Raw genomic sequence first — 23,086 nt, 5'->3', positions numbered from 1 at the left:
GGGCGCCAGACACACATACACACACCCATTCACTTATAGGGCAATTCAGTGTCTCCAATCAACCTGACTGCATGTTTTTGGACTGTGGGAGGAAACCGGAGCTCCCGGAGGAAACCCACGCAGACACGGGGAGAACATGCAAACTCCACACAGAAAGGACCCGGACCACCCTGGAGATCAAACCCAGGACCTTCTTGCTGTGAGGCGACAGTGCTACCCAATAAGCCACCTTGCCGCCCTTTATCATTTATTTAAATTTAAAATAATGAAAAGGCAAACAGTACAGTCAGTATTGATATATATTTTTATTACGTTTTACAACTCAAATATTGCATTACAATATCAGATTACAGGACAGAATTAGGTCTGCATATGCCAGCTCTGTCAATTTTACCTCATTATTATCTATAAATCTAACTCTTATCAGAAAGAAATCTGCAGGCCATCTTGAGATTAAGATCTTTCCAACCACTACCCCGATATACTAAAATACAGGTGTGGCACTATGGCTACAGGCATAAAAAAAATCTTAAAGCATTTACAGACCTGGCCCTACTGAAGCATTTTAGTAAATGAGGCTATTAAATACACATGGTCACATTTAACAATAGTATATGTGCATTTATTTATGCTCCTTTCCTCCGAACATCTTCAAGCCTCACACCCTTCTGCCCATGTGGGTCTCTCCCACCTCACAAAAACAAACCTTGCATCTTGCAATAGACTTAAGCCTTGTGTTTTCGGGTGGGCTTTGGATTCATCTCAACCCTTAACAGAATGAAATGAATAAAGAAATAAAGAAAACAAACTGCACACCAGCATTGGTGACCCACAGTTTTTAAAAGCCACAATATAATTTCATGAAGCAATTGAAGGCAATCATAACTAAAATCCAGAGAGAATGATGGAAAAACAATCACACAGCAAATCCATAAGAGTATAGGTCCGATTTTCCATCCAGTAAGAAGCAGTTCATATATTTTAGCTTTTAAAGGATAGAATAATTGCATGATTATTGACTTATTCATACAATATATTTACATTTATCCAGGGTGGCATACAGAAGAGCTTTGTATTTGTACAGAGGTGCTTTGCATTCTTTTTAGTGGCCATTTTTCACTCTAGCACAAATACGCAAACTTCTAACACCACCATGCATCCAAAACCTGTTTGTAGGTGGCAAGAGTGTGGAAAAGAAAAGTACAGTATTTGTGTTGTTTGTTTAATGCAAGTAAGTGCTAAGTAAAAGCTCACTTAGATACTTAGTGAAGAGGTGGGTCTCCATTATTGAAGGTACACCAGCAAGAGACTTACTTGGCTAGCTACTTGGGTTCCAGTACAAAGGAGCCATAATGCTTGTTTTCCTTGAGTCCTTATGGGTAGACTCAGGAGCTTTTATATGTAGCAAGTTAGGGACCATCTTTGAAGATATACTAGTCCAGTGGTTTCCATTCTGTAGGCTGTTGATTTAATGACCAACTTTGTGCCATTTATGTAATGAACCATGAGGTTCAACCAGTAATATTTCTTGAACCGTACAAGTTTGAAAACCTGTGACATTGTGCAGTTTTCATTTTGGTTAATTAAAAATCTATTTAAAAGTTTAGTGGCATCTCCGCTCCTTCCTGACCAACAATCATTGTAAATTACAATAAGCAACCGGTTTCAGCCTTACAATTTCATACTAATCCACTGACAAGATTTATTTATAAGTTTTAAAGGTCCATTGGATCAAAATTGAGCAGGTTGGCAGCGTCGGACCAGGCAGCGTGCTGTGCCCCATCCATCTCTGTTTTACCACCTGGGTTCCAGTACAGAGGAGTCATAATGCTTGTATTTAATAATGAGTCCTTGTAGGTAGACTGAGGAGCTTTTAGCAAGTTAGGGACTGTCTTTAAAGATATATACTAGTCCAGTGGTTTCCATTCTGTAGGCTGTTCATTTCATGACCAACTTCGTGCAATTCATGTGATGAACAGTACGGTTTGACCAGTAATATATTTCTTGAACCATAAAGTTGGAAAACCTGATTTAAGGAATATCACAGTTGTGACATAGTGCACTTTCAGAGCAGGGTCAGTTTATGTCAATAAACATTTTGGTTAATTAAAGATCTGTTTAAAAGTTTAGTGGCATCTCGGCTCCGTCCTGATCAACAATCATTGTAAATTACAATAAGCAACCAGTTTCAGCATTACAATTTCATATTGATTCATTTACAAGATTTGTTGAAAGGTCTTGAAGCTCCATTGAATAAAAATTGAGCAAGTTGGCAAAGTCAGACCAGGCAACATGCTGTGCCACATCCATCTGTTTTACCACCTGGGTTCCAGTACAGAGGAGCCATAATGCTTGTCTTCCCTGAGTCCTTATGACCAAAGAGCTTTGATATTTAGCAAGTTAGAGACTGTCTTTAAAGATATACTAGTCCAGTGGTTGCCATTCAGTAGGCTGTTCATTTAATGACCAACTTCGTGCAATTCATGTGAACCGTAAAGTTGGAAAACCTGATTTAAGGAATGTCACAGTTGTGACATTGTGCACTTTCAGCGCAGGGTCAGTTTATGTCAGTGAACATTTTGGTTAATTAAAGATCCATTTAAAGGTTTAGTGGCATCTCCGCTCCTTCCTGATCAACAATTGTTTAAATTACAAGAAGCAATCGGTTTTAGCCTTACAATTTCATATTGATTCATTTACAAGATTTATTTAAAGGTCTTGAAGGTCAATTGGATCAAAATCAGACCAGGCAGTGTGCTGTGGCCCATCCATCTCTGTTTTACCACCTGGGTTCCAGTACAGAGGAGTCGTAATGCTTGTCTTTCCTGAGTCCTTACAGGTAGACTGAGGAGCTTTGATATTTAGCAAGTTAGGGACTGTCTTTAAAGATATATACTAGTCCATTAGGTAGGCTGTTGATTTCATGACCAACTTCGTGCAATTTATGTGATGAGCAGTACGGTTTGACCAGTAATATATTCTTGAACCGTACAAGTTTGAAAACCTGTGACATTGTGCAGTTTTCAGCACAGGGTCAGTTTATGTCAGTCAACATTTCGGTTGATTAAATCCATTAGAGGTTTAGTGGTATCTCCGCTCCTTCCTCGTCAACAATCATTGTAAATTATCGGTTTCACCCTTACAAATTCAGATTGATCCAATTACAAGATTTTTTTATAGGTTTTGAAGGTCCATTGGATCAAAATTGAGCAAGTTGGCAGTGTCTGACCAGGCAGCATGCTGTGCCCCATCCATCTCTGTTGCCACGGAATTTCCCTGAGCAAGCAGATGTTGGGCTCCACCAATTCTAGTATTGCATTCAGGGCAACGCCCGTTTTCCATTGCACCGCCACAGTCTCCAATAGCGTATACATGCCCATTAGGACACTTATACCAGTGTCCCTTATTAAGATTCATGGCTTTAACGATCATCACTCTTTCGTCATCGGAAATACCCAGGCCAGTACAAGGGAGCTTGGTTTCTAGCTCTTTAAAAATCCTTTTCACTTTAATTTCATCAGTTTCACTGAATGGTTGAGAGTTCTCCAGAATCATTCGAGCCTGGGTCACTTCTGAGTGGACTTTGTGAAGTACTAAGGGGTTGGCTGTTTTGCAGCGGACGTCAAGGTCAGCAAGGTGGAAAAGCCTTTTTATTTCACGTTCTACATCTGCCATCTGCTGGTCGGTGAATCTCTGGTACCTATGAGATAGGAAATTCAGGCATTCTCTAAAGCGTTGAGAGAACACATCACTCGAATGTGTGTTTGATTTCTTTAACTTCCCAAGCTTCTCAAGGAAGAATATCAAGTTCTCTTGGTGCCAAAGGTCTACAAGAGACAAACCAGTCCCCTGAAGCTTCTCACGGATCTTAAAAAACTCTGTGATAAACTGTTGCCTTAAGTTGTTACTTGCCATCAAATGCTGCAAGAGCTCGTCCTGCTTCAGCTTAATCTCAGATGGCTGACCATTTATCTGTTCCTTTACCTTTTCGATTTCTGCCAGGCTGCGGTTGACATGTGTTCCATAGCGCACGTTTCTACGAATAGGGGTTCGACACCTGGGGCACTCCTTTAGTCGTATAGCCCGCTGATCTAGATCAGCTCCTTGGTCCTCATCCATGCCCATAATAACGTCCATGGCACTGGTCTCAATGATGTGTTTGCAGTCCTCCAGCTGGATGAAGGTGGCATCTGGCTCGTCTTCCGGTCCGAAAAAGATTTCGGTCACCTCTTCACGGTGGCATATGCGGCACTTGTTTGGGCAAGGGTCTCCACAAAGCCCTATGCAGGGATGCCCACATTTCAAGATTTGATCACATTTCTCGTAACATGGTGGGCGGTCGCATGGCTCATGGCAGAGTTTGCTACAGCTGTGGTGAGAGCACTGCCATTGGCAGGGTTCATTACAAGGGACGCAAGGCTGTCCACATTTTTTCTCACACTTACTGTGAACACAGCGATTCTGACAAGGATGATTACACGGTGGGCAGGTACTGGGGCAAGGCACATTGCACTCATGTGAGCAGGGAAGAACACGGCTACATTTTTTCGTACAAGACTTGTGAAGGCGGCCCTGGTAGCATTCGTGACAAGTTCCTGTGCAAACATGCCCACATTTCAGTTCTTTGCCACACTTGGTCCGGCAATTTGGCTGATCTTCAAGGTTCTTGAATATGCCGCATGGGTCTTTTTGGGTGTGTCCACATTTAAGCTGAACAAGAACTATTTCCTTGCAAAAATCAGTGCACTGGTCCCCGCAACCTGCCTGGCATGTGTGTCCACAGCTCAGCATCTTCTCACAAGGCACTTTGCAGACAAATGATTTAGGATCCTGATGGCAGGGCATTTTTTGAGTGTGCTGGCATTGAGGCACGACCTTTTCTACGAGCACTACACATTTACCACATACCTGATAGCACCGCTTCTGACATTTGTGCCCAAGCTCACACAGAACTTTGGGGCATTCCTTGTTGCATTTATATTTCTTGTGGTCAGCATCGTACGGGTGGCACATGCGAACACATACATGACCACAGTCCAAGCGGAATTCACAGGGTTTGTTGCAGCCACCTTCTGGGACTTTTAAGAAGTCCTGCGAGGAGGACACCTGGGTTTGAGTTTCCGGATGATTCTGACAGCTCAGTCTCAGTTCCCGTCCTACCTGATCTTTCTCCCTTAGAGTGTGAAGGATGTTACTCCACAGCTTTACCTTGCTAAACATTTCCATGTTCCCGATGCAGTACAGTCCCATCTTGGCACGAGAAAGTGCCACACAAACACGGTTTGGGATCTGCAGGAATCCAACCCTACCCTCCCGGTTGCTGCGGACCAACGACAGTATGACAATGTCATTTTCCTCGCCTTGATACTTATCAACGACGTGAACTTTCACTCCTGCAAACTCTTTTGAGGGCATGATCTTGCGTAAGCAGTAAAGCTGCCCGGTGTAAGTGGTGAGAATTGTAATCTGAGAGGGCTGGTACTCCTGACGCAAAAAGTATTGACAAAGTGCAACTACAAATTGTGCCTCGTGAAGGTTTTGATGACTTTTTCCATCCTTTATTTCCACCTCAAGTGACTGGTGGTCCACAAAGAACATGTTTGTTGAAATTCCCTGCAAAATAAAGAATAAAGAACTTAAACGTGGTGCAAAAGTACACAAATTCAAATATACTCTGTGGGTCTGTTCGAAAACCTAGAGAGCCTACCTAGGCAGCTGCCTAACTAAGTAGAGAGGATCCTAATAAGACATCAAACTTATAAGGCGGGTTATTTAAACACACTACTTAAAATGCAGTTTAGAAAAGAAGTCTCTAGCTCACTCACTTTCTAAGCCGCTTATCCTAATCAGTGTTGCGTGGGGTGCTGGAGCCTATACCGGCTCCCAATGGAAGCAAGGCACACAGAAACGCCCTATACAGGGCGCCAGTCCAACGGGCAAACACACACACACACACACGTTAAGGGCAATTTTAGTAGCTCCAGTTAACCTGACAGTATGTCTTTGGACTGTGGGAGGAAACCGGCGCACCCAGAGGAAACCCACACAGACACGGTGAGAGCATGCAAACTCCACACAGAAAGGACCCAGATTGCTCCACCTGGGAATCAAACCCAGGAACTTCTTGTTGTGGAGGACAGTGCTACCCACTAAACCACATATTTCTTTAGTTACAAAAATGATGAAAATCCCAAGACCTCCATGAAATAAGTGTCCTTTACATAATGTAACATTTGATTTTAACTGTAAGCAGGAATATGCAAAATTTTTAAACAAAAGATGCTGACCTTGATGTTTTCATACTCCAGTACTGAAGGGTGGTTCTCCAGCTCTGTGTAGATATGAGGAGTCAAAAGACGAGCAATTTCTGGCCTCATACGATGCTATAGTAAATCGTTTAGGTACAAAAGATGAGACAGCAATTGGTTATTCATGATATTTAAATGCAAAAATAAGATAATAAATATATTTATGTGTTATATATAATATATAATCTATTTATAACTCACCTGATAATTAAGCCTAACATAAGGAAAGTTCATGTTGATAAGTCTCTCAAACATAGACACCTCGAGGTTGAAATTTTTGGCGAGTTCATACACGGTGGCACTAGGTCTCAGCTGTAAGTAAACAAATGATTCATTTTATTTCATTGTTTTATCACTGCTTTATTCCAGTCTAGACACCAATTTATTGTGGGGCTTTATTCAAACCCGAATCTTAACGATGGTGGGCTAGTGTAATGACCACCCAGCCAAGACAACAGTTAACTAGTTACTAGTTACTAGTTACTAGTAAATATCAAGAGTGTTATATACAGTCTGCATACAAGTTTTAGCCATAGGAAGCCACAGACAATTCACACTTTTGTTTTCCATACATAACACTCCACATTTAACTCATCAGGCAATTATAGAGATCTTTCAGCCGGCCCGGGCGCCAACACAGACACTTGTCCGTGTGTCTGCAAGGGGAGGGACAGTGGCTGGGCAATTATGACCTCTGTTGACCGTTTGAGGCTTCTGCATGGTAGTGTATGGCTCTGCGCATACAACGCGATCTGTGAGACGCCACCCATAGCAGGTGAAAAGAAGCAATCGGCAGCTGTGTGTCTGTCAAAGGGGGCATGTGAGAGCCTCAACCCTCCTCAAACGTGGTGATGAGAGACAGGCCAAAAAAAAGTATTTGGACACCCCCCAATTTTGGAATTAATGTGTTTCAGCCAATTGCTAACAGGTGTAATAAATAAATGATTTATATAAAGGAAATTATATGCTTTCAACTGTGCAGCAACATTTTAGTGAGGGTCTTTTCCTGGTCCAGCATTACTGTACCCCTGTGCACAGAGCAAGGTCTATAAAGACATGAAGAAAATCTTGGTTTAAAGAAACTCCAGTGTCCTGCACAGAGCCCTGACCTCAGCAACACTGAACAGCTTTGGAAAGAACTGGAAAATCAGTTGAGGCTTTCTTGACCAACATCTATCTATCTATCTATCTATCTATCTATCTATCTATCTATCTATCTATCTATCTATCTATCTATCTATCTATCTATCTATCTATCTATCTATCTATCTATCTATCTATCTATCTATCTACCTGTCAGTGCTCATTCATACAAATGCTCTTTTAAATAAATGTGCACAAATTCCCACAGTCATACTTTAAAGTCTTGTGAAAAACATTTTCAGTGATTGCTGAAAAGATCACATAAAGGTCACACTATTTGAATACCATTTGTTTTGTAAATGAGATGTCCAACAAGCATATGTTTATGTGTCCAAATACTTGCATATTCAGTTTCATATTAAAGTGTATTTAAGTAGCTTAAATCTGAACACTATTTATAAACTTTTGACAGCTCTAGTGTACCTACAGGTAGGGGTTTTAGCACTGCAGGTGAATTTTGTCCTGTGTAGTGCACTAGTAACATTTAAAATACTGTATTTGTAGCCTAAAACAATGGTGACTGTATTTTATGTAATACCATTTTTAATATTTGTCTATACCTGTTGATGATCTCCGATCAAAACGAGGTGCTGGCAGTCTCGGGTGAGTGTGGTAATAGTGTGGGCCTCCAGTACTTCAGCAGCTTCTTCCACAATCACCAGTCTGGGCTTGAGTAACTGCAGGACCTGACGGTATTTGGCTGCTCCTGTGGTAGTCATACCAATGACTTTGGCATGCTGTAGTACATACAGATCCTCTCTGTGGCGGATTTCAGCAAGGCGCTCGGCCGCGTCCTGATAGACTTGCTCGGCCTCTAGAGTTTTCTCACGAAGCTCAATCTGATACCTCAACACCCAGAGGCTGTGGTGTGACAGAAACGGTGAGATAGGAAGAGAACAGATAAAGAAAGAAGAAATGTGAATAAATGTTTAGGTCATGAGCGCCTCAGTAGTACTCAGTGAGTAGATATTAGGGTGCGAGTAGGGTTGCCAGTTGTCCCGTAAAATACGGAATCGTTTCTTATTTGGAAACTAAACGTCGCATTACGTATTGAACTGATACGGGACGCGCTTTGTTCTGTATTTTTATCAGTGGGAGAGAAATGCTGCAGATTAGACTGAGACAGGGCGATATGTATGAAACAGAAGGAAACTGCTGCTACAGTGGGAATTAGAAAGCGTTTGGTTATTATTTTAAGTAGTGTTTACTGTTAGTCTTAGTAACGCCATGTGTGCGCAGGCATATCAGCATAACAACCTAGTTACTACTCCACGCAGTGGGCAGAGCGCATTGCGCATATTTTTCCGCCCTAGGTTCGAATCCTGCTTAGGGCGAAACTAAAGTAACACAAGCAGGACAGGAGCTAGTTGGGTGTTTTTCTCACTGTCCCCCTAAGCAACGCAGTCCAGAACCTGGGCTGCATGTCAGTGTGAAGATGGATAATGTTTGTTTGTTTGTTTGTTTATTAGGATTTTAACGTCATGTTTTTACACTTTTGGTTACATTCATGACAGGAAACGGTAGTTTATCTTCACACAAGGTTCATCAGTTCACACGGTTATATCGAACACAGTCATGGACAATTTGGTGTCTCCAATTTACCTCACTTGCATGTCTTTGGACTGTGGGAGGAAACCGGAGCACCCAGAGTAAACCCACAAAGACACGGGGAGAACATGCAAACTCCACACAGAAAGGACCCGGACCGCCCCACCTGGGGATCGAACCCAGGACCTTCTTGCTGTGAGGCGACAGTGCTCCCCACTTAGCCACCGTGTAAAAATGTTGTTTGCACGATTGAGAAAAAATGTTACATGATGTTCTTTATGCACGTTGTTTTGCCTAAAATATGGTTCCGATATATTATTATAAAGAATAAAAATTATATACTTTAAACAGCCTAAATAAAACATTTTGATAATGTTCCTATGACTGTGTAAGACCTGTTTTTATAGGTGCAACCCTAACCGCCTACCCCCCCACTCCCGCTCAGGTAAACACCCGCCATCCCACCCCCACTCTAGAGCTGCGTCCGGAATCGCATACTTAAAGAGTACATACTAGATTGGAGGAAGTATGCACTACTCGGCCGGTAAAAAAGTACATACTTTCAGTACAGAAGTGTGCAGTATGCACACAACACCGCTACGTACTACGTCCGCCATTTTACCAACGTCAAGTGATGACGTGAGGACGTGATGACGAAATATCACCATAGTTACAGACTCATTACAAACCCCACTCGCCAAAATTTTGGATATTTATCGTCTTTTTGTTATTTATTTGTCTTTAAAAAAAATTATTTTATTTATCTTACTTACACTTGTGAACAGAGGACTCCGTTTTCCGCTATCTTTCTTGTTTCTTATTCCGCTTCAATCGCCTACGCAGCTCCAGTTGCATTATGGGATACATTAGCGGACCGCAAGTGTGCATCGTTTGCATACTCAAACATGGCTGCCCAATAAGTACGTCATCCGGGTACTTCAGACATACTAACCGCTCTCGCGTCCTCATTTCGCATACTATTGAGTATGGAAGTACAGTCGAATCCGGTTAATTGGACCACCGGTTAATCGGACCAGCCGCTTATTCGGACCGAATCCTAAAGTACCGAAACAAATCCTATTATGTACGTGTAATGTTATTTGCTTATTTGGACCAAAATTCCGTTTAATCGGACCAAAGAACGTGAGAGCGAATAAGAAAAAGAAGCCACAAGTCGCCACTTATAGCGGATGCAAAGCGGGTCAGTGAGATATGGGAGGATTCCTGGGCTCCCCGGGAGAATTTATGCTTTTATCAAAGGTCAGGAAATCCGAAAAGTTGTGTTGACAAGAGCAAAACCAGCGGGAGGTGAACACCACTTTCTTTCCCACAACGAAGCACCCAGTAGCCAGCAGCGTGGTTATTGGATCCATCTGCATCTCCGCTTTTCGGCAAAATGAAGTCAAGCGTAAACAAGAGTGTCCGGCAACACGTGCAAGGAATTCCCTCCTGTCAATCACGATTAAAGTCTACACGAGAAAGCTATCATTCCACTATCATTCCTAGTAGGACCAAAACGATCGCGTCCCGATGTGGTCCGATTAACCGGATTGGACTGTATGCGATTCCGGACGCAGCTTATGTCTTCGGCCAGCCCGCCAGCCCAGGGTGTTTAATATTTACTGTTCTGAAAGTTGGCAACCCTATGAGCGCCTCAGTAGTACTCAGTGAGTAGATATTAGGGAGGTGTGAGGTAAACACATTTTTTTTTTGGTGTGAACAGCTGGTTTACTTATTAAGCAATTTAATTAAGTAACTGTTAGGAATCTTACAGCTGCTCTATACCAGAAGCTCCACAATGCTAGCTTGCTCAGAAAAATGACTAAAGTAAGTCCTATAGATGCAAACCTTCAACTTACAAACTTTTAAAGATGCAAACGTGCGTGTGTAATGAATTAAAATTAACTGAAATAACTACAAAATTAAAAATTGTGGCGAAATTTCAAATTGCCATACGCTAAGTCACGCTATGTTGGTTAGCATCTCTGGCGCTTGGTGGCGGCAAAGCGCTGTTATTGTTTGTTTGGGCTCAGTCACAGGCAGGTTTTATCTAGAAGTGTTCGTGTTACCTTTTTGTGTTAATATTGCACTATTTTAAACCCTGGATGTCTGGTATTAAGTGTAAAACAGTGATGACTTCGCTTGCAGTGTTAAGACGCGATTAACAATAACAATGGAAACTAAAATGAAAATAATAGAAAGAGTGGAATAAGGCTAAACAATTGTTGTACAGTCTCACCACTCAAAGTCTCTGTATGCCAGTTGTTCTACTTCACAAGGTGAAATTCACATTCAAATTTCTTAAATCAGGAATACAATTTGTGAAACTTTTATAGCATTTTATTATGTACAAATAGATGTAGGACTTAATACATAAGCTAGCTCACTTGCGGTAAGCGAGAAAGTTGTTGGAGGCTCATGAGCTGAATGCTTAGGCTAACTTTATTGGACTTTTTGGACATGCAAACCCACTCTCGGAACAGAACTGCATCCGTATCTACACTATATTGCCAAAAGTATTCACTCGTCTGCCTTTACACACATATGAACTTGAGTGACGTCCCACTCTTAATCCATAGGGTTTAATATGATGTTGGCCCACCCTTTGCAGCTATAACAGCTTCAACTTTTCTGGGAAGGCTTTCCACAAGGTTTAGGAGTGTGTTTATGAGAATTTTTGACCATTCTTCCAGAAGCGCATTTGTGAGGTCAGACTCCAATGTTGGACGAGAAGGCCTGGCTCACAGTCTCCGCTCTAATTCATCCCAAAGGTGTTCTATCGGGTTGAGGTCAGGACTCTGTGCAGGCCAGTCAAGTTCTTCCTCACCAAACTCGCTCATCCATGTCTTTATGGCGCTTGCTTTAGGCACTGGTGCGCAGGTGTCATGTTGGAACAGGAAGGGGCCATCCCCAAACTGTTCCCACAAAGTTGGGAGCATGAAATTGTCCAAAATCTCTTGGTATGCTGAAGCATTAAGAGTTCCTTTCACTGGAACTAAGGGGTCGAGCTCAACCCCTGAAAAACAGCCCCACACCATAATCCCCCCTCCACCAAACTTTACACTTGGCACAATGCAGTCAGACAAGTACCGTTCTCCTGGCAACCGCCAAACCCAGAATTGTCCATCGGATTGCCAGACGGAGAAGCGTGGTTCGTCACCTAGAGAACACTTCTCCACTGCTCTAGAGTCCAGTGGCGGCGTGCTTTACACCACTGCATCCGACGCTTTGCATTGCACTTGGTGATGCAAGGCTTGGAGTGAGCTGCTCGGCCATGGAAACCCATTCCATGAATCTCTCTACACACTGTTCTTGAGCTAATCTGAAGGCCACATGAAGTTTGGAGGTCTGTAGCGATTGACAGAAAGTTGGCGACCTCTGCGCACTAAACGCCTCAGCATCCGCTGACCCCGCTCTGTCATTTTACATGGCCTATTACTTCATGGCTGAGTTGCTGTCGTTTTCAATCGCTTCCACTTTGTTATAATACCACTGACAGTTGACTGTGGAATATTTAGTAGCAAGGAAATTTCACAACTGGACTTGTTGCACAGGTGGCATCCTATCATGGTACCATGCTGGAATTTACTGAGCTCCTGAGAGCGACCCATTCTTTCACATGTTTGTAGAAGCAGTCTGCATGCCTAGGTGCTTGGTTTTATACACCTGTGGCCATGGAAGTGATTGGAACACCTGAATTCAATGATTTGGATGGGTGAGTGAATACTTTTGGCAATATAGTGTATATTGTACTGTATCTAGAGGACTTACTGTATTGGAATTGGTATACACATACCGGTAAAGTCTCCATTTGTCTGTTTTATTAAGCCTCCATATGTCCCGAATCCGAGACTCTTCTTCCTCGCTCATGGCCGGGCCTTCCTTCAACTTCTTCTTTATTTTCTGCTTCATGTTCTTTTTTTGTTGACGCTGCATCTAAACACAAGAAAGGACGTGTGAGGATTGTTAGTCAAAATGCACAAAAGAATCAATTACAACAATGATTGGTGTTTCTAAAATGTCTCACCTCCCACACTCCATCATTAGGTTGATTAATTCCATCATACTCTAAGGGCTCTTCCACATCTTCGTTTAGGTTGACAGCAAGCATGCTCTTAGAGATCTCCGCTATTATATCCTCTTCTTCCTTCCTGCGCTCATGATCCCATTCATTCTGATCCGAAAGGTCTTCGAACAGGATTCTATCAGCCTCAATCAAAGCAGCCTCTTCATCCATTTCCAACAGCTCCTCCTCCTCCTCCACTTGCTCAACCCTCTCATTTTCATCTAGGGAAAAAGTATAGGTTGTGGAAACTGGCCTATTTGGCAGGTTACACAAGCAAAATTTTGCACCAAGGTGTTATTTCTCCAGGAGACATGAGTGCAAAGCTAGAATACAGTATACCCTTAGACAGGACGTCACTTTATAACAAGGCATTACACACCCACCCATTTATTTATACCAAGGGATCATTTAGAGAAGCCAATCCCATCTACTGTATGAACTGGAAGATGGGAGAAAACTGAAGTAGCAGAAGACAACCACACAACCCAGAAACCAAACTCAACACAACTAATTTTAACTAAGAATTTGCAGGCACCAGTGGTTTATATCATTAGTTTGCCAACTGATGGTGCAAAAACAAATCAGCTGATGAGTTAAGTATGGGAAAACACGACCTTAACTCCACTAAACACATGAGAGCCAAACATTCTCATCCAACACCAGTATTTGACCTCACAAATGCTCTTTTACCTAAATGGGCACAAATTCCCACATATTTACTTCAGCATTTTGAGGAAAGCTGTCTCAGAAGATTGAAGAATTTTAAAGCTTTAAAACTTCACAATAATGCCCATGGTTTTGAAGTGGAATGTCTAGTTTCATAGTCAGACGACAACATTCATTTGGCCATATTCGCTTGTTAAGTGTGACGTCACGCGTCATTTCCGGGGCCAAACGAACCTAATCGCAAACGCAAACAACTATGGCTAAACCTGTGAACCTTTTTATATATATATATTGTAAGATCCATATTGCACAAATTGTAATGATCTATGTTTATTGTCATAAATATTTTCTGTTTGGTTAAAGAATACTTATTTGAGGTGACTTGGTATTTCAGCTATTGATGATTTTTCCTGGTAATCAGTGTATGCTGTTATTCATTAGTCCTCTTCGGTGGAGCCTGCGGGGGGGGCAGAATTGTACTGACTCTATATACCGACAATATTTATCAAATATACGGAAAGTAAGAGGACGTGGAGCAACAGTTTTATGATCGTAGTTTTGTTTGTTATACGCCAATTGCGAACATAGTGAGTCTTTATAAGAAACTTGGATCAACGGATAAGTCAATGTAAGAAGAAAGTTAAAATAAATTCTGTTTGTGGAAAACTTAAGGAACTCGTGTTGCTGTCGTTGGAAATTGGATTTACAAACATTACCCGAGTCATAAATGTCTAGTCCTTCTCAATAGCTGTCTGGACGAGAAAAGGTCTTATTATATACATATATATATATATATATATTAGAAACATACATTAAGATACAAATAAGACAAGATGTGCAGTACACTAGTGCACTTCAGGTAATCTGAATATCATGAAAAGTTCATGTCATTATTTCATTTCGTCACCTCATCAAGAGGTAAGCGGTCATATTTTTAATTAATTACATGAAAACTGACATTTCTAACTCTTTGGTTTTACTTTTAATCAGTATAGCTTATAGCTTATATAGTAAAAATCCAGAATCTCACATTATTATATGAAATAAAATTTAAAAAGCTTGAAACACGTGTAATGAATATACAATGACAGTTTACCTTTTTACATTGAATTATGAACAAAAATATTACTTCATGATATCAAATCGCAAGGAAAGCGGTAAAAAGACAGTTGGGTAGTTTTTTTTCGACTCGGACCTGTTGAAGCAGTACGGGACACAGCACTGTGGCATATTGAAAATACGAGAGACTCAGCCAACTTGGACCCGGATGTGACGTTTCATAAGGTCGACACGTCACCACTTGACAAGCGGATACGAGGGACTCGGCCAACTTGGACCCGGATGTGACGTATCTTAAGGTCGACACGTCACCACTTAACAAGCGGATTGAAAATACGAGGGACTCGGCCAACTTGGACCCGGATGTGACGTATCATAAGGTCGACACGTCATCACTTAACAAGCGGATAGTCTATGCCAACTATGAAATATGTCAAAATCAGCTTAGTCAAAAATATGCAAACAACAACTTTAATTACAAATATTTTAGTAATTTGGTGACATACAAAGTTTTATTAGTTCATAAAACTTCATAGAATGGTTTCCTGATTCTTTTTCATTATTATAATTAATAACAGATATTGACTTCTCTGTGTCTGTATAATTAGGAATAGTACATGTATCACTGCTCTCTTTGCCAAAATTTGGAACAAAAAATACTGTTCGAAATCACCTTCTGCTAAGAGAAGATTTGTCTGGCAGCGTAAAATGTATTAATCACTTATGCAAAGACCATTCAGAAGCTTTTAAATGGCATTTTCTAACAGTCAAATTCATTATTTGTTTACATATATAATGCAGATTGTGTCATATTTATAAAAATCTCACAATGCACTTATAAAACTCTTTGGGATGTATAACTCTTTGGGATTCATACTGTATGATTGTTTTAATCGTGACATGCCATAAACAACAAACTGTATTGCTGTAAAACACTGATTGACCTATTTTTCCAAAAGCCTTACCTGTCTCACCAAAATTAATTGCTTGTTGATAGTCTCCAAGGCCAAGCCACTCCATGATAACTGATGACTTTTTACCACCAAAGGAAAATTCACCCATCTAAATCAAACAGATAACATGTTAAAACAACAATAATAACAGACAGAAAATAATATTTAGGTACCAAGTAGATATCTTCAAACTTTCAAACAAAACTGTTGCTATGGGCAAGCTTAAGCCTGCACAAAAAACTTATGAATCACCACCGGCTAGATATTTTTGGCTGGTACATTATTTTCAGCACTGCAGGAACACTGTTGTGCTGAAAATGGACCAGCACCCAAAATATCTGGATGGAACTCTTTTGATAAAGTTTGTAAACCCATTGAATTGAACTGTCTTTTTTTTTCATTTTATTTCATTTTCACCAACCGCTTTTCCAGGTCAGGGTGTTGGTAAACATCGTCTTACCCGAGATCACTGGGTGCGAGCGCCACGTCTTTTTGCAATGTTTAACCATACAATGTGTTCTAATTCAATTCCAAGTCAGAATCTTTTCCAGACAGCTGGAAAAGATACTGAAACCCTTGGTTTTTAATTTGGCAGCAGTAACTGAGCTGCACATCATTAAACAGGAATTAAAGACGCAAACTTGAGTGAGAAAAATGAGATCAATGCAACGGAATAATAATAATAATAATAACAGTAATAATAATACATCAAATAGAGCCCTTGGAATCAAGAGGATTAAGTGCTTTGCTCAAGTGCTAAACATAGCAGAGCTGGGATTTGAACCTGTAACCTGACCACTGAAGAACAGCATGAAAGGGGGCTAACAAAGCATGCAGAGAAACAGATAGACTACAGTCAGTAATTGTAGAACTACAAAGTGCCCCTATATGGTAAGTGGAGCTGATAAAATGGACAATAAGTATAGAAACAAGGAGGTGGTTTTAATGCTATGGCTGATCAGTGTATATCGAGCACTTTGTACAGGATATTGTGTGGATTAGGACACAGCCCTCCACCTTGCCAGTTAAGGCAGTGTGCTCTCAGCTCTGTGTGTTGCTCCTTACATCTCCTTTCGTTATAGTATTAATACTTATTATTGGCAGTTATTTTAACTATGATTTGATAAAATATTTGTATTATTTACACAATAGTAGTTTAGGCTTTTTGTTTTAGTTAATTAAGTGTGTGTGTGTGTGTATGTGTATGCGTGCATTAATAATGTTAATTCGCTAGCCCACTGCTGTTTAATAAAAACAAGAAAAACTGAATAAACAGGCCTTTGACTGACCAGTTGCTCGGTCATTCTGATCCAGTGCTCCTCAGACATGTACTTCCTCAAAAAGCGCTCATCAATGACCCCTTGCAGACTGCACACTAGCCTGGCCGATTCTAACTGTATCTGTCTCTCTGTAGACTTCAGCTCTCTCTGGATCTGTAAAATATCACAAATACTTTAAAACTCATCCTAATAATGAACAACACAATACAGTGCAATAAGAAATTTTTATCCTCCAATTTTTATTTTATTTTATTTTTTACCCCTTTTTCTCCCCTTTTAGCGCATCCAATTGTTCAATTAGCATCGTGCTTCCTCTCTGTCTATGCCGAACCCTGCCCTGACGGAGGTGATTGAAGCTAACCCATATCCCCTCCGAAACACGAGCAGCAGCCAGATGCATCTTTGCCACCCACACATTGACGAGTTTGGCGCCACCCAGCGTTGCATGCGGAGAGACACACCCTAAGGGCACCCTCTCCCATCTCTGTGTAAGCGCCTCCAATCAGCCGGCAGAGAACGCAATCGCATTCTGACAGAGAGAGACCCACATCCGGTTCTTTGTCCCACCCCCCATATGAGCAACCGGCCAATCGTTGCTCATATAGCCACTCAGCTTCGAACCGGTAAAGCAAGGCTGGATTCGATACCACGTTCTCAGAATCCAGCCCTGGTTGCAGCGCGTCTCTTTTTACCGCTGCGCCACCTGAGCGGCTCTCCTATTTTTTTTAATACAACATGCAATCACAAAGCCTTAGTTCAAGATAAAAGGCTTGAATGAAAATGCGAAATGTCAGTCATAAAATATTTCTATGACTCACTTCACTGAAGGCATTCCTAATGTGTAGTGGCAGGTTTCTGCGAAAGCCTGGCTGCCTGGTCAACTCCCGCAAAGAGAAACGCTTCAGCATTTCACTGTTACTCCGGCCTCCGACCCTTACAATGCCTTTGTCCAAGAAGCTATGGATACCTAAGAGAAACACAGCATGACCGCCTCATTATCGAGCTTAAGAACTGATCCAGAGTTGAGACAGAATATGTTTAGAGAAGATACAGCCCACAGGAACAGCATAATTAGCCTGATGTGTCTGTGCAAACAACAAAGTAAATGAATCTTGTACAAATCAAGTAAAACATTGCTAGTGATGTACCTTCCAAAAACTGATCTAGAGCGTGGTTGGTGTAGCACACTACCAGCATCGGTGAGTTATAAATCTGCACCACACTGTTCTCCAACAAAGCTCTAGCAATCTTTAGTCCCACATATGTCTTCCCTGCAAAAAACAAAACATTTAACATCACTACAAATACTTTGGAAGCATTGTATGAACATATTTTAACAAAATATCTGAACAAAAGAAAAAGTTATCAAAAAACAACATGGTTTTGTACCATTTAGTTGTACAAAGCCAACCCTACAAACAGCTGTTTTAAATCATTGGTATAAGCCCTGGAAGTTTAAAGATCTGCACTTAAAAGGATTTTTTTTTTAATTAAAGAAAATAATGAACTTGTAGTCTTCTTATTCTCTTTACCAAATGTTTCATTTCTACCAACAGTACAGTTTGGTAGGTGTTATTACTTACTAATTCATATATTATACAAAGGAATGAATGTCTGAAGGTAAGAAACTGCAACGCAAAGTGTGACATTATGCATCTGAAATCTGTGCTGATTTTTTTTTTTTTTACTTTTTTTAATTTACTAAGGCCGTAGTTTATCTTGAAAATTGTACCTTGTACTGACTACTGCTGCTCAAAAACTGCTGCAGAAAATCAACTATAAAGCCAGAAAAAAACACTCCTAAAGAATGTCACCTTAACAGCACCAAATTTCTTCATTAATAAAGTCATCTTGCGTCAAAACAAGTAAATGATGTGGAAAGCACTTACATTGCTGAATCAAACTTGGTTTTGAAAGGTCAAGGCAATTACACCCAAATTTAGACATTTGCTTTAACCTTTGTAAATGGAGAAGTTTTTTTTTTTTTGTTTTTTGCAGACTTTCCCCTTTTTCACTTGCATGAGACAGAACCGAAACATCCACAGTCCTGCTTTGTAAACACTGCCCTTCTACATATGTTAGTTACAAGACTGATGCTTTAATTGTCTACCTGTGCCTGGTGGGCCCTGTACAATAGCCAGCTCTTTGGTGAGGGCCAGTTTAAGGGCTTTGAGTTGGCTCTCATCCAGACCTAGCTGCTCCTCAGAAGGCCAGGCATCAGCGTTAAGGGGGTCAAACGGTTTCAACTTGTCCTTACGATCTTTTGCTGCAATGCTGGACAGATCGTAAGAACTCCTGAACTGCATAATATATTCTGGAGGATGGACATCTGGGTTACATTCTACAATGTACCTAAAAGAATAAGAACAGAGTAAAAAAGATTTGTTAGGTGTGGGTGGAGGTGGAATGGATATTTATGTAACATATTTGCTGAACAATGCAAAATAAATGCAATTAGAATGAACAAATGACCATAAAGATAGGTAACCTCCTCTAACAGCTTTTCAGTAATTCCAGTTGAATGATCTGTTCACACATGAATCATTTAAGAATGGAAAGTTCATTTATTTAAGATATAAATACAACACGCAAGTTCTTTTTCATACAGCACACTGGCAATATGACTTGTTTAAACTGGTCCCAACCCAGAAGGGCTTTAGTCATATGCACCAAGGCAGAGTTTCTCCACTGAGTCACAAACCACAACAGCACCTTGAGAAGCACCTTTTTCCTTTCAAGGCCTACATTTAGGAGAAACCATGTGAATGAACCAGTGCTGGTCCCCTAAATCATATAAAATATAATAGTATTTTTCAAAAATGTGAAAAGGCGCTTGGGTTGCGCTGGAGTAAATTATGCTAGTCTAATTACTCATTACTGCTGGGATCCAGTGTTCGAATCCCCAGCTGTGCTCCTGACTGATCTAAATACAGACATGTTTATATTGCGATGGATTCTCTCTAGGGTGTGTTACTACATTGTGCCCAGTAATTCCACGAATAGCTGGACCCACCGCAACACTGACTAAGGAAAAAGTGGGTAAAACATTAGTGGTTAAGGTACTGTTGGGCCCTTGAACAAGGCCCTTATCCCTTAGTTGCATAGACTGTATACTTTTACTGTACTGTAAGTCGCTTTGGATAAAAGCGTCTGCTAAATGCTGAAATTGTAAATTATCATTTTCTATTTCATTTTATCTAATCAAGAATAGTGGCATGGTTTAAAAAATACAGTACTTGACTCTTGTAGTTGGATGTATCATGTATTTTGACCTAGCAGATTGTCATGTTTTTTAGAAAATTACAATAAACCAATGAATAAATTTAAATGATTTATTATTTAAATGTATTATTAAATTAACTCATTAACTACTTTAAACTCATGTTTTTGTGCCATCTTTTCCTTCAGTGCAGATTAAGTCCACTTTAATCCATGCCACTTTCCTGTATGTCAGCTTTTTTGACATACCCATATTATAATATACTGTATATATATCTATAATATTTTGTTCTATTTCTCACTGCTTGCATTATGTTTCCATTTGCATTTTTCCCATTATATACTTTATTAACACAGTGCATGACAGCTGTGGCATGCAAAAGTCAAGTAAAGCTAAACTTCATGCCAACGCATAACTTGCATTTGGCTCTTCAGACATATGTTCCTGGACGGGAAGACTTTTATTTCGGCATAACTAGACTCAAACCTCTCATGTCCTCAACTCAAAAGGTGAATACACTCAATTCTATAAAATAAATTACATGATTTCTATTCAAACATGACAGTGCCCCTCTGCACAATGTGAGGCCCATAAAGATTCTCATTGAACATGCTCTATTCCACAAATTCTGACCGATACACCCCAAACAGTCTTGATCCTCCACCCACAACTCAAGGAAGACAGGCATCAAGGTTACTATCTGTACTAGCACCCAAGTGGTGGAACGAACTTTCCCTGTCTGTTCGTACAGCTGAGTCTCTTACCATCTTTAAAAGATGATTAAAGACCTTCATCACCTCTTTGCCAAAAAAAGTCTCCTACTTATTCCCTTGTTCTAACAGGGTTTCAGCAGATTTTAATTCTTGGACTGTCATCTACTTAAACTAGAGTAAGAAAATGTTTACTGTGGTAGCACTTCTGTAAGTCGCTCTGGTTAAGAATGTAAATGTAAAGTATAAACGTGTGGAGGCCAACTCCATATTAATGCCCAAAGTTCTGGAAGGGATATCCAAATACCGAATGATGGTCATGATGGACACACGGTACTCAAATCAAAAGTTCATACCTCTGAAATGGAAGCTCATCCTCTTGTTGTTCCTGAAGCCCCTCCAGTACATAACGGTAGGCTTCAAAGTATGCAGAGGTCTCAACCATCGTGAAGGAATCAGAAGCCTTGACCCTGGCCAGTTGAGCTCGGCTGTGTGCAGAAAAACTTAGTTCAACCAGGCCATCTTTCAGAAATTTGGGGTCCCGATTGGCCACCGTAGCAAAGAGAAAAGATTCAAAGTTGTCCTTTGACAAGCAGACCAGGGACCCATATAGCAGTCGTTTGGAATTCTCCCATCGCACAAACTGTCAATCAGGACACAAGTATTATACGTCGTTTCTATAAAAAACTGTATAAAGGAAGCCAAATTCATGATTACATTTATTATTCACTAACCTTAAGTGGCTGTGGGTCAAACGTTACTCTGTAGACAATGCCTGTGTGAGTGCAGATGGGCACAAGCAGTTTGGTGTCGAAGTAAACCCTGATATCATCAAAGCGTCTCTTTTTTATAGATATGCCACCGAGGCCCTCCTCTTGCTGTTTTTGGAGCAGGTCCCTGATGCCTTCACGTAATGGCCTGACAAAGTCCTCTCGCATCAGCCTAAAATGCGTATCCAGGTAGACGTGGGCGTTGGGGTAACTTTGCTGCATAATGTTGGGCCTCAAAAAAGGTTTCTCGTCCTGGTGGAATTCTTCAGGGGTCGGGTAAATGCTCATGTTCCTGAAGTCCTCTACCCCTGGTGGAGTATCTTCATTGCCAAGAGAGATAGCATAGTTGTCTGATCTCAAGGATCCTTCCCTTGCTTTCTCTTGGAGATGGTCCACCGTGGCTTGTACCTTCTCTAGATCCTCATCAATTGTTTCGGTAAAATCAATGCCAGAAGCTCGCAGCAGGTTGACCACTGGTTTCACCAAAGCCACCAACATGGAGATGGTACCTACAGAGCTGGAGGGGAACATGCCGAGCAAGTCGGACATAATTTTGATGATGTTGAGCAGTTGCAGAGGGTACTGCTCCCGCCGAGCGGCGACGTGATCTGACATCATCCCAGTCACATGGAAGGGAAGCACATTTTGGAAGAAGATGGAATCCTTCACTGTTTGGGCCAAATGAAGCACCATTCTGCGTTCATTTCTGGCCTGTAAGGCCTTGAGGAGCACCTGAAGTACCAGATGTACGAGGTCTGGCCTCATGGTCCTTTCCATAAGTAAAGCCTGTAGTCCCCTGCTGGAGGACAGGGTTATTACAACTACAGATGCATCTTTCTGCAGCAGTTCCTCCAGTGATTTGTACCCGAGTATCCGTACCTCAGGGGTACCATTGCTAGTGTTCCCTCTGCCCTGGCTTTCTCTTCCTCTGTGATCTCTTCTAACAACCTCCGTTCCATTAAACCTTTGGTTTTCGTTGTTCTCTCCTCTTACCTCACTTCTACCTCTCCGACCCTGCTCTCTGGAAACTCTAGGTGCTCCCTCTGCTGCACTGCCCCTTCTGTCCCCTCCATAAGTTCCTCCTCCTGCACCTCCTCTTCTGTCAACACTACAAGCTCCCCGTTCTGCTCCCACACCTGTATTAGGGGGCCTCTGTCCAAAGGGGCCTCTTCTGTCTCCTCCCCAACCCCCACCTTCTCTTCTGTCTCCTCCCCAACCCCCACCTTCTCTTCTGTCTCCTCCTGCTCCAGCACCTCCTCTTCTGTCTCCTCCACCTCCCCTACCCCCACCTCCTCTTCTGTCTCCTCCACCTCCCCTACCCCCACCTCCTCTTCTGTCTTCTCCACCTCCCCTACCCCGACAT

The 23,086-nt window shown here is 41.3% G+C and overlaps 1 protein-coding gene across 1 annotated transcript; it reads right to left on the bottom strand.

Annotated features, from left to right (window-relative positions):
* Positions 1–290: 290 nt before the first annotated feature.
* On the bottom strand, positions 291–23,086 carry znfx1 (zinc finger, NFX1-type containing 1). Its single transcript, XM_062997163.1, has 14 exons — positions 23,079–23,086; positions 21,688–22,984; positions 21,310–21,596; positions 19,134–19,375; positions 18,172–18,294; positions 17,842–17,990; positions 17,033–17,176; positions 15,756–15,852; positions 13,027–13,286; positions 12,796–12,935; positions 8,012–8,312; positions 6,510–6,620; positions 6,288–6,383; positions 291–5,613 (listed from the first exon to the last, which is right to left on the bottom strand). The coding sequence occupies exons 1-14, from the start codon at positions 23,084–23,086 to the stop codon at positions 3,175–3,177; spliced, it is 5,694 nt and encodes a 1,897-aa protein (XP_062853233.1). The 3' UTR covers positions 291–3,174.

This window comes from Trichomycterus rosablanca, chromosome 6 (assembly GCF_030014385.1).
Source record: "Trichomycterus rosablanca isolate fTriRos1 chromosome 6, fTriRos1.hap1, whole genome shotgun sequence".
NCBI lineage: Eukaryota > Metazoa > Chordata > Actinopteri > Siluriformes > Trichomycteridae > Trichomycterus > Trichomycterus rosablanca.
This window is presented reverse-complemented; position numbering and strand designations above follow the sequence as displayed.

Excerpts from the sequence above, each read along its gene's own strand:
- znfx1 (XM_062997163.1), bottom strand. Across the intron at positions 12,936-13,026 it reads CTAATGATGGAGTGTGGGAG|ATGCAGCGTCAACAAAAAAA; the intron begins GTGAGACATTTT and ends TCTTGTGTTTAG. Across the intron at positions 6,621-8,011 it reads TGATCGGAGATCATCAACAG|CTGAGACCTAGTGCCACCGT; the intron begins GTATAGACAAAT and ends GTTTACTTACAG.